The 12,328-nt window shown below is 36.0% G+C and overlaps 1 protein-coding gene and 1 pseudogene across 1 annotated transcript; both read right to left on the bottom strand.

Annotated features, from left to right (window-relative positions):
- Positions 1 to 380: 380 nt before the first annotated feature.
- On the bottom strand, positions 381 to 5,310 carry LOC114401359 (annotated as a pseudogene).
- Positions 5,311 to 8,731: 3,421 nt separating this feature from the next.
- On the bottom strand, positions 8,732 to 12,021 carry LOC114402776. The gene is made up of 3 exons (XM_028365441.1): positions 11,832 to 12,021; positions 9,588 to 11,237; positions 8,732 to 9,180 (listed from the first exon to the last, which is right to left on the bottom strand). Exons 2-3 carry the CDS (start codon positions 11,139 to 11,141, stop codon positions 9,013 to 9,015), a joined length of 1,722 nt encoding a protein of 573 aa, XP_028221242.1. The 5' UTR covers positions 11,142 to 11,237; positions 11,832 to 12,021; the 3' UTR covers positions 8,732 to 9,012.
- Positions 12,022 to 12,328: the final 307 nt, after the last annotated feature.

Here is a 12,328-nt window from a genome sequence, read left to right as displayed (position 1 = left end):
AGAGAAAAGTATTATAGTGAAAAAGCAAGAACGTCTCACATGCAGCAGTGGAACCCTAGCATGGACAGAACATCTCATGAAGAGAAAAAAGTTTACTTCTGATAATTCTATGACTCTTTTTATCTTTCATATTCTTTCTCGTATTTTTGTCTATTTTTCTCTTGTTACCACTCCGTGCAACTCAAGTGTGTATCATTTTTCATTTTCTATTTTACTTTAGTAAGATTACTTGTTTCAGCACAAATGAGGCCCTCTAGTTTCATTATTACTATCATATGCAACCTTTCAAAAATTATGGCACAACTAGTTTCATTCTTACTATTATATCAATTTTTCTAGTTTCATTCTTACTATTATATCAACCATGGCACAACTAGTCATATAAAAAATTGATATCTTTCAAAATAATTGTTATTTTGATCCTTGGATCATTTCAGTGGAACGATTCACTATGTACAACCAAACATGAGTCTGAAATCAAAACCTTCAATCCAATGCACACCCCAACTCATAATGTACCAATGAATTGCTTTCTATAAGAAACTTAAACTACTACAAACAAATTCGTATAGCTCTCACTGAAACACATCTTCACATTCCAAGATGATAGAAAATTGAATGGTTAATTGGTTCCCCTAAAAAATAATTTGAATGCCAACCAAGTTCAAAATTGTTTGATAGCTTGAAAACTCAGACAATGGCATTGGCAGCACTTGCAATTCTGGGCCACAGATCAGCACACTCCTTGCTAATAGGCCCAGTTAAGGCAGAACCTATAAAAAACACACAAATAACAATCTCAGATTTTAAAACAAAAACAGATCATTTTTAAAACTGCAGACGAGTGCAAACCAAAAAACACATATGCAGGCTCTGAAGGCCACTGAAGAAAATTCTTTTGATATCAATCATTACAATTATGCAAAAAAATACACAAAAAAAAAACACCATAAAGATCTAGAAATCTGTTACACATGTCAAATGCAAAATATCAACACAATTTGAGAAAAGTATTTCATACCTTTCATTTCTCCCTGAGTTTACGATAACACTTGCATTGTCTGCAAAAGAGAATCAAGTTGAATTGAATCAGATGCATATAATGGGCCAATCTTAGAGCTTAGTAGTTCACCCAAAACCAAATTTTCTGAACTTCCTCATGAATCCTATTTTTCAGATTTAGTGAAGCGTACTACTTCATGTGTTTAGTATATTTAACCAAAACATGAGTTCATTAATGAATTTTATACATCTGGATCAGCCAGGTGCATTAATATCTTAGGTTAAGCGGGGTTGCATACCACTTCATAATGATAAATACGTCACATTAGACCAACTACTGGGTGCCATGGAATAAGAATTCTTACAGCACCTGTTTCTAATCAAGAGGCAGTTATTTCAAAGTTTGAACCTCATCTCAAAGATTTAATAAACCAATCTACATTATATCTGGTAGCCACCATGAAATGTACATAATCTTCACAGGATCTTTTATTTTATGTTGTTACAGAACCAAATATCTAGGTTGCCTGTTCCATGGACCATTTTTGGATTCTTGCTTAAAAACTTCTAGAAAGTGAAAGTATCTTTGTTACCGATTCAAATACAAATGTAAAAAACATTAAAACACAAAAGCGGACAGGCATGGAAGCTGAAGGAAAGCACTAATACAAGTGCAATCAGAAAATCACTGCCAGGAAATATATGCATAGAAGAAAGCATAGGCCAGATGGGTGAACAATAAATGGAGTAAAATACCATTTTTTCCTGTCAGCCACTATTTAAAAACACTCATAGGTTTGCTGTCATCATTTAATTATAAAAAATAACTCAAACAAACAAAAACAAAAAAAGGAACCTAACCACAATTTGGGTTAGGGTTGAATAAAGGAGGCTCAGATTCGCCTTTTCTCAGACAGGAGAGGAAGAGCCATGTGCACAGGCTGCATCAACAGCATCTGTGCAAAAGACCACAAGGTAATTTCACAGATACTGAGCTACCTTGCCAGGACACAGCTCTTCACTCATATCTGATCCAACTACTGAAAACATCATCATTGCCTTGTTATACCCAGAAGAAGAAGAAGAAACAGAAAGAAGAAGCAGAATGCAAAGAAGGTGAGGTATGTTTGTTTTGTGTGTGTATGGAGAGCAGTTTGGCAAATTCAATTATAATGATCATTGGCTTACACAACAACTCAGAGAGGGCAACAGCTCTCAAGACAACCTTATCTCTCTAAGTGTGGAGCCTCATACTTAAACTAATGACTAATGAGTGTAACCCCAATTTCAGGGTTTCAGAGTGAGGCTCAGAAACGCCTTTACTCAGGCAAGAGACAGAAGAGAAGAGCCTCACCATAGCTGCATCATCAGCATCTGTATAAAGGACCATGCTGGTCTTGACAAACAGAAACTGCATTACCTAGCCAGGACTAAGGCTCTTACTCAATGTCCATTATCTGATCTAAACGCTGAAAACATCATCACTGCCTCCTTTCTGTGTACTATCCAGGACAAAAACAAAGTGGGTCAAACATAATCTTCTACTGATTTTATAACTGGAGAAAAAAAACTGGCATGCAATACAAGTCTTGCAAAATGACACACCAGAGCAAAGTCTCCTCAGAATTTTCTGTCCAAAACAACCAACAGAATGGCTAACTTATCAGTTTCCACAATTGGAGCTTGCTCATGTGGCTGGCAACTGTAGTACCAGTTCTTATGTAAGAAATGGTTTCTTACAGGGTTTTTCTATTTTGATTTGGCTTTTAAAATTATAGCTTCACAAATGATTATTCAAACAAAGAAATTTACAGAGACATAAATTGAAATCATTCCAAATTTCCAATTCCCTTGCCTTTTGAATTTTACAAATTTTGAAATACCCTATCAAAACTTGCTAAAAGATTTCAATTGGTAGAGAGAAATTGCTGATTGACAGAATCATAGCATGCAATCAAATTATTGGATAACATTAAAAATTGAGGAGGTAATGGACCCTATACTAGTAGAGCCCCAATGGAGCAGATGTAAGCATGACAAAAAGACCACATCTGCAACGATGGACTCAGTTAATTTTCCAGACCTGTAACTGTATCCACCGTGGTTTGTTGAAGAGGATACTTGAACTTGACTAATGTCTGGAGACAGTAATGATCCAAATGTGTAAAGTATGACTTGTATTGGAAAATATGTGAACATATGAACTAAGCATATAGGATATCAAAATTAAAACATTTGCAAACTGACAAAATCCTTGAAAACAATTTGTTTTGTTTTTGTATAACATACTATACAAAGAACTAAATAGAAATCAGGACATAAATGGAGCAGATGTGAGCATGGAGAAAACCATCACATCTGTAACAATGGGCACATTAATTTTCCAGACTCGTAACTGTATCAACCATTTTATGTTGAGGAGGATACCTGACTAATGTCTGGAGACAAACTATCTTATAAAGAACTTGAAACTTTAAAGTTAAGAACAAGTGGAAAACCACAAAATCCTTTCCTCATATATTATATCTCTTCAGACATTCCATTTTCCCAAATGAACAGAACTTTCATAATCAAAATCAAGATATAGGAGAAAAACAAAAGAGCCCCAACATTGACTGGGATGATAAACAAAAGTAACCACCCAGTAAGGGTAAGAATGGGCAAAATGGTGTATCTAATCTTGAGAAGTGCAGAGAAACCTTCAAAAACAAAATCTCCACACTACATTACCAGTAATCAGTGTTTATCAATGGCGTATGGTGGAACATGGCGGAAGGCTAAAATTCCACCATATAAACATGCCCTAGAACCTCCCTTCACAAATTGCCTATGGCAGTTGGCAAACAATCTGCCATGGCACTTAACAACATTGCCAGTAATTTTTGCTGAAATAAACTATGCTCAGTTACCTTTCAATAGCAAAATATCAACAGGGAAAGAAAACACAGCTGACTGAAGACAATAAACAAAAAAAAAATTAGATGAAGAAACAATGTATCGAATAGCGAAAAGTAAGATCCCATGAGAGATCCAACTCGATATATTCGATAGCATGCATTTATCTAGCTGGTTATACGCTAGCATCAAATCACCAAACGCAATTCATCCTCATGAATAATAGGATATGCACTGCTCAACCAGCAACATTTCAATCCTCCCAATTCAGGAAGAAAATGCATTTTCCAGAACAAAGTACGAAACAACACATTTCTGAATAAAAACACTAGAAGTATGAATTGTAAAGTTTCACTAAAATGCAAGCATGTTCTGTTCTAATAAAATTAACACATTGAGAGAGAGAATTACCTTCAAAGTACATGTAGGCACCATCCTTTCTTCTCCACAGGTTACGCTGTCTCACAATAACTGCTGGCAATACCTTCTTCCTAAGATTGGGCTTCCCCTTTTTCACAGTAGCCATGACCAAGTCACCAACACAAGCAGATGGCAATCTGTTGAGGCGACCCTTGATTCCTTTCACCGATATGATGTAAAGATTCTTGGCCCCAGTGTTGTCGCACAGTTCACCACAGCTGCCACTGGCAAACCCAGTGACATCCTGAACTTGTTACCAGCAGAACCACCACGTCCTGAGACACAAACTCAACGCAAACTATTAACATTTTTTCTATAACCATTAACCAAGTGACCCACAGGAAAAAAAATGTTGCAAAATTCAGCAAAGTGAAATTTTATGGAGAAAAAAAAATATACATGTGACTCCAACCAACTTCAAATCATGCACTATTCAGATCGTGAAAAATTCAACCAAATGGGGGGGGGGGGGGGGGGGAAGGTATGATTTTTCCTCTTTATTTTGTTAACTTATAATTACCCACTACCTATACAATTCCAAAAGAAAATGGGGTGAAGTCAGAAGATCTGCAATGTTAACAGAACAAAATTATAGTAAAATCCATCTCAAACCAATCTCATTTCACGCAATAGATTAAAAACAAAGGACCCAAAAGCAAAGAAAAAGAATTGGTTTCGCTTCTTTTTTTTTATTTGTTTAATTATTGCGAGCTACAAAATCAGTGAATCTGGGTTATCAGAAAGCAAAAGTGCAAAACAGAGAAATTGAGAATGCAAAATTCATGCACTAGAAAGTAACAGAGAAAACGAGAGTGCAAGTGTAACGCGTGAGCATGAAATTAAACTGACCTCGCTTCGACATTTTGTGGTGCTGGGGTAACAAGAAATGGAATTAGGGTTTTGTTGGCAAAATTTATAAGGGGCAGGGTTGGATTAGGGTTTTGGAAAGAAGTTAGGACACAAGCGGCGCTGCAATTCAGACTAGGGTATGGTGTGCACAGTCACAGTAAAAAAATATTTGTTTGTTCTTTAATTATTTAATTATTAGACTTTTTTAATTAATTTATAATTATTTTAAAAAAAATAATTATATTATATATATATTAATTAATTATATTATTATTTTAAAATTATTTATTTATTTATTTATTTATTATTTATATTTGAACGGAATAATTAAATAAGAGAAAAAAAAATAATTAAAAATAATCTTATAATTAAAAACAAAGAAAATAAAAAAAAAATTATTCATTTAGATTTTTAAATAATTACAATTAGTGTTACAAAAATCAACTTAAACACTAATCCAAATAAGACAATGAGTAGATAGTGACTCAATGATTTTATATATATTAAAAAAAAGTTTTTATGATTCTTATCTTTTTAAAAATGATTTTTTTAATTTCTAATTTATATTTTAGATTAAAAAATCATTTTCAAATTACTAAAAAGATAAAAATCATAAAATTATAAGAATCAAATGAGTAATTTAATCTTTAAAAAAATTGAATTAAAAACCTCTTTCTTTTTGTTTTAGACTAGTGTAAATTAAAGGATATTTGTGTATTTTTATTTTATTTTTAAATGTAAATAATTTAAAACCATAATTTCTCTTTCCCACAAAATCCATTTGCATGCATAAAGGTATTGGATCTGGGTTTATCTTCTAAAAGCTTCAACATCCACTAGCATAGCGCACGTAATTGAACTTGTCATTGAACTTCTACTGCATCCCTTTTCTCAGCTTTGGGTGCAAAATATAACTTCAATTCAACAACAACAACAACAACGCCTTATCCCACTAGGTGGGGTCGGCTACATGGATCAACTTCCACCATAATGTTCTATCAAGTACCATACTTCTATCCAAATCATTAAGTTCGAGATCCTTCTTAATAACCTCTCTTATAGTCTTTTTGGGTCTTCCTCTGCCTCGAATTGTTTGTCTTCTCTCCATCTGGTCTACTCTCCTCACTACAGAGTCTACCGGTCTTCCCTCTACATGCCCAAACCACCTAAGTCTATTTTCCACCATCTTCTCTACAATAGGCGCTACTCCAATCCTCTCTCTAATAGCTCCGTTTCTAATTTTATCCTGTCGAGTCTTACCACACATCCACCGCAACATCCTCATCTCCGCTACACCTACTTTAGTCTCATGTTGGCTCTTGACCGCCCAACATTCTATTCCGTACAAAATCGCCAGTCTTACCGCAGTCCGATAAAACTTTCCCTTTAGCTTGATCGGTACCTTTGCATCACATAACACCCCCGATGCTTTTCTCCATTTCATCCATCCTGCTTGAATGCGATGATTCACATCCCCTTCAATTTCTCCATCATCCTGTATTATAGACCCAAGATATTTAAACCGTGTGACTTGAGGGATAATATGGTCTCCTATTTTCACCTCTGAGTTAGATACCCTCTTACTTTTGTTGAACTTACATTCCATATACTCTGATTTGCTTCTGCTTAGGCGAAAGCCATGTGTTTCTAGAGCTCGTCTCCAAGTTTCCAACCTCTCATTCAACTCCTTCCTCGACTCTCCAAGGAGGACTATGTCATCTGCAAATAACATGCATCTCGGCGCTATCTCTTGGATTTGTTCCGTGAGGACATCCAGAATTAAGGTAAAAAGGTAGGGGCTAAGGGTTGACCCTTGATGCAAACCAATTGTGATGGGAAAATCGTCTGACTCTCCACCCTGTGTCCTAACACTAGTCGATACCCTATCATACATATCTAGGATAGCTCGAATATATGCAACCCTAACCCCTTTCTTCTCTAGAGCTTTCCACAAAATCTCTCTAGGCACTCTATCATACGCTTTCTCCAAGTCAATAAAAATCAAGTGCAAGTCTTGTTGGTCCATGCGATATTGCTCCATCACCCACCCGTAATAAATAAATCGCTTCCATGGTCGACCTTCCCGGCATGAAACCAAATTGATTCTCAGTAACTTGAGTCTCCTTTCTTAATCTCCGTTCGATCACTCTTTCCCATAATTTCATGGTATGACTCATGAGCTTGATTCCCCTATAATTTGCACAATTTTGTATATCCCCCTTGTTCTTATAGATTGGCACTAACGTGCTTCTCCTCCATTCCTCCGGCATGCGTTTTGACCTCATAATTTCATTAAAGAGTTTGATGAGCCACTCAAGACCTCTATCTCCAAGAGTTTTCCACACTTCAATAGGTATGTTGTCTGGCCCCACCGCCTTACCGTTACTCATTCTTTTCAACGCTTCCTTTACTTCCTGTTTCTGAATCCGACGATAATACTTATAGTTCCGGTCCTCTTCTCTTGTGTCTTGACTGCTAGAGTCGTATCCATATCCATCATTAAATAAGTTGTGGAAATACACCTTCCACCTTTCCTTGATATCTTTTTCATGCACTAAGACTTTGCCTTCTTCATCCTTAACACACTTTACGTGATCCAAATCTCTAGTCTTCCTCTCTCTACCCTTAGCAAGCCTATATATAGATCTTTCTCCGTCCCTGGTTCCTAGAGCTTGGTATAGTCCGTCAAAAGCTTGGGCTCTTACCTCACTCACCGCCTTTTTTGTTTCATTTCTAGCTATCTTATACTTATCCCAAGTTTCAGAATTTCTAAACCTAGACCACTCCTTGAAACACTCCTTTTTTACTCTAACTTTGCTCTGAACACTTTCATTCCACCACCACGATTCTTTACCCCTAGGTCCAAAACCTCTAGATTCACCCAACATCTCTTTAGCCACTTTAATAATCTCTTGGGACGTCTTGTTCCATGTAATTAAATTTCATTACACAGAGGGATATTAAGTTGGTCATTGATCTCATACAAGATTCAAGTTATAAGCTTCTCTCCATGCAGGAGATACATATAGCAGTCTAAATCAATAAGTGTTGGGCTTTTGCCATGACCGTGGACAAGCCATCAACAATCAAGAGGAGAGACAGTTGAGGTTTGTGAGGCTTTCAATATGGACGGGGGCTTGAAGATTCACAACAGGCAACAGCTACAATACTCATTAAAGGGACCACCATTGTTGCCTACTTGCTGAAATCAAGTTATCCAATGCAATGCAGACGGAAGATGACACAGATCGTGGAGAGAGAAAAGAGGATTTTAAATTAATTTTTATTTTTAGAAAAGAGTAGTAAATCACAAAAACACCCTTTGTTTAAAAGCACTCTATAAATACATAAGTCTTAATCAGAGATCCTAATCATAGTCATCTAATTAGATGCTACGTGGGTCAGGAACTTTTCAGAAAATTGGAACTACCATATTTGGCCAACAGAAATTTAAAGATATAACATCTCCAATGTGCTTCAATTGCTACCTTCAAATAGTTATTCATCAGATTAAGAACTAATCACAATATCTTCTTATTAACAAATATAACAAAACCAATCACAATGCCTAGGATTTACCAAATTTTCTTCATCAGAAGCTTTTACATTCAACCCCTTTCAGCAAAAAGAAGGGAGAAAAGATGCTTACAAGAATCGAGAGAAATGGACAAGCAGAGCTAGTTCTCCTAGATAAGGTTACCTTGGACTGTATGACAAATAACAACCATAAACAATGGAATGAAAATTGAAAACTTGATTCATGTATTCACCTAAATCTTCTCATCAACTCATTCAACATACCAAAGGATTATGCCTGCTAATAACCTCAACTTTTTTCTTCTGTTGTCACAGCTCCTGTGTACTATTAGGCCGAAGAGTAGGACTCTGTGTATGAATAATCGCCACGGCGATGGAGAAAGACTGTAGTGCAGACAAGGATGGTTGAAAATCAATAAAATATAAACCATCATGAACATTCACCATCCTCAAGGTGGGGCTGAAATTGCTTGAACCCTGAAATTAGAGGGTGATATGATCACCTCATTGCATTGAAAAACAATTGCCATTTGTTAACCAAACACACACTACATATAAGATTATAGATGCATGTAGTCAAATTTTATATAAACCAGCTTGGATCTGAGAAGGAAAATAAACAACAGAAGATTTTCAAGTGTCACAAACAGATTATGGATTTATTACATTCTAGTTTTGGTGACCGCCAGTCAGTAATGAACAAACATAGTGATTTTCCTATCAATTCATACAATACATTTCCCTACAATTTTTTTGGAGTAACACAAACCAAGAAAAGGAAATACACATATTGCAAAACCAAATTCTTAAAGTTTCCACTAACACTTTCAGTTCAAAGAGTATATAGGGAAAACTAACCACAAAAATATGGGACATTAACATACCTGAGTAACTAAATCAACCGACTTGCACTCTCCTTGTGTATCTACATGAGACAGAATCTCCTCATTGATAGTTCTTCTCTGAAGTACTGTTAAGGGACATCCCTCATCCCAACCACCACAGTCACAGCACCCCCCAGATTTCCATCTATCTACAAGACTAGATGGACCACCGTGAGTGGTTCTAGGTCCACCATGAAGACCTGCTGGAACGAGAATGCTTATGCTACTTGAGCAATCCCTGGTATTTTGGTTACAACTTTCAGATGGCAATGTAGTATGATTCACACCAGATTTGTTGAGAAATTTCAAACCCCAGCCTCCTACTTTATCCAAGCTGTGAGAGAGAAGATGGTCTTTGACCAAAATAGCAGCCAACTCAAAATTTGTGGGAACATTAGTTTCTATTAAATTAGTCCCATCTAGCCCACATGATTGTTTATCCAATGGACAACTTTCTCTTATGGCCTTTGATCTACTGAACTTTGAGAGTGTTCTGTGTATAGGCGATGGACTAGATCTTGATGCTTTCTTAGCCATGCCCTTGTTCTTCATGTGAGAACGCCTTGAAGTGTACATTTCTTTATCATAAAATTTATCATTACCGAATAATATAAACCGTGTTTCCATTACTCTACAATTGTCAGGGGAGAGGGTGTAACATGTTGATACATTCATCTTACCAACAAGTTGCAAATCTCGGTCAGGAATCTCACGTCCCTTGTTCAAATGAAACAGGTACACATAGTCCAAATCCGCATAATGTGTTGTGTCTGCCTTGCTCAATTTGGCTACATAGACCTCCTTCTGATCATCTGCAGAAAAAACAAAATGAGGAACACCTTGCTTCCAAGTGCACTGGAGCATTCCTTGAGACACAGAAATGGAACCATACTTATGACTTTGCACCATTGGTTTTTCCATTTCTAGTTTATATGACGAACTTGGAGAGTCCATAAAACCATAGCATATCATGTTTTTAGCATCAGTGAAGTTCATGCTGTTCAAATTGTCATCTCTTTCGGAAACACCAACCTGCCGAAGCAAAGGACTATTCAATATATTTATCATACTCTTAGTCCCCATTACTGTGCCTAAAGTCCAATTATCAGAAGCATTAGTACTTACAACTAGATTCTCAGTTATGGAAGCTACAGAATGTCCCAAGACTAACTCACTAGAATCACATTCTGCTTCACCAATAAATTTATCTGTATTCAAGCTTTTTTCTGAAGTCCACAAGTTGTTGGCTTCTAAGCTCACAGATTTCTTGTGTTGGGAAGCTTTCAATGCACTATTGTGTACAGATTCGAGGCAGTGACGAAGATACATCTCATCTGCACTTGCCATAAGCTTTGGAATCTTGTAGTGTCCATGAACAAGTAGGAAGAACAAATATTTTGGGAAAACATTACTATTTTGTGATTGAATAATGTTTACAAACGTGGCCTGGTGAGAAATTCCACCTTTAGCTAACTTTTTTAACTGAGATGCTTCAGATAATGAATCCTTTTTCCTTTGACCCCTTTTTTGAACCCGACATTGTGTATGTTCCATCTTCTTCCTCTATCAAACTACCGTGCCTTAATGGCAGGAACACTTTTTCACAGTAATCTTCCTTCAACCAGAAACTAAGCAATATAAGTAAGCATCCTGAAAAGGAGGGAAAAAATAAATAAAAGGGTAACAAAGCAAAAGGAAAAAAAGTGTGCAAAACAAAAAATTCAAAAACAGCAGTTTTGCTTCAATGCTATACTATAGGACTCTAACTAAATTATAGTCTTGTACTGTTCCACAACTCATGGCAATATGACACACAACTTTAACACGTTTAAAATAAAATATAAAAGAAGCAGTGAAATTTGCATTCCATATATACATGTACATGGTCAAGAAAAAGGAAAAGAACTGGCAGAGTAAATTGCTTACATATGTTTTATAAATTATTTTAGAAAAATTCTAAGGTTACCAAACTCAGAACATTTGTACTTCTCTGCTTTAATTTAATCGATACTATGTGTTTTTATACCAAAAACAGCACCAATGTCCAATTATCTGGCACCTTACTATCTTAAGTCCAGAAAAGAAAGGTCAATCAACATTCTCAAACAGAAATCAACTGAAACAAACAGTAGCCAGGAAAGTGCTCAATCAACAAAGAAAGGCATTCAACAATATAAAGATGAGAAAAAAAAATTGAACTATATATTAAAAACAAACTATATATACTATATAAGAAGAACCAACCTCAAACAAAAGCACAGAAACCAGCAACAAGCTAAAGAGAAGTAGTGTTGATTCTCACACACAAACACTGTTCAAAATTGAATGAGGAGTGCTAATGAACCTAATTGAGAAAGAGGGGATGGAGGGGGAAAAAAGGGGCTGAACTGAAGAAGCCCAAGTTAGCAAATGGTGGGAAAGTGGGAAACAAAATATCAACACAAACAAAAGATGTAAATCATGTAATGATTATAATATTATTTATAATATAGTTTTATAATCTTTCAAGAAAAAATGTAACTGTATTAGAAGTGGACATATTGGAGATAGAGTTGGAGGGGGGGAAAAAACTAACTAAACTAAGTAACCAACCAAGCTAAGGTAGTGGCATAACATAACATAATGGGAGGTACGAACATGGGTTTCGTAAGCCACGTTCTTGGTTGAAAATTTGTACACTCTTGTGTCTTGATTAGAGGAGGAAAGAGAGGGATAGATTGCAGACTCCTGAAAATCAGGGT

Source organism: Glycine soja, chromosome 20, assembly GCF_004193775.1.
Source record: "Glycine soja cultivar W05 chromosome 20, ASM419377v2, whole genome shotgun sequence".
Classification (NCBI taxonomy): Eukaryota; Viridiplantae; Streptophyta; class Magnoliopsida; order Fabales; family Fabaceae; genus Glycine; species Glycine soja.
This window is presented reverse-complemented; position numbering and strand designations above follow the sequence as displayed.

Bases quoted from the DNA above. Each gene is read 5' to 3' on its own strand.
- LOC114402776 (XM_028365441.1), bottom strand. From the start codon at position 11,141: ATGGAACATACACAATGTCGGGTTCAAAAAAGGGGTCAAAGGAAAAAG. The intron at 9,181-9,587 runs GTATGTTAATGT...CTCTAATTTCAG, and splicing joins CGGTTGATTTAGTTACTCAG to GGTTCAAGCAATTTCAGCCC.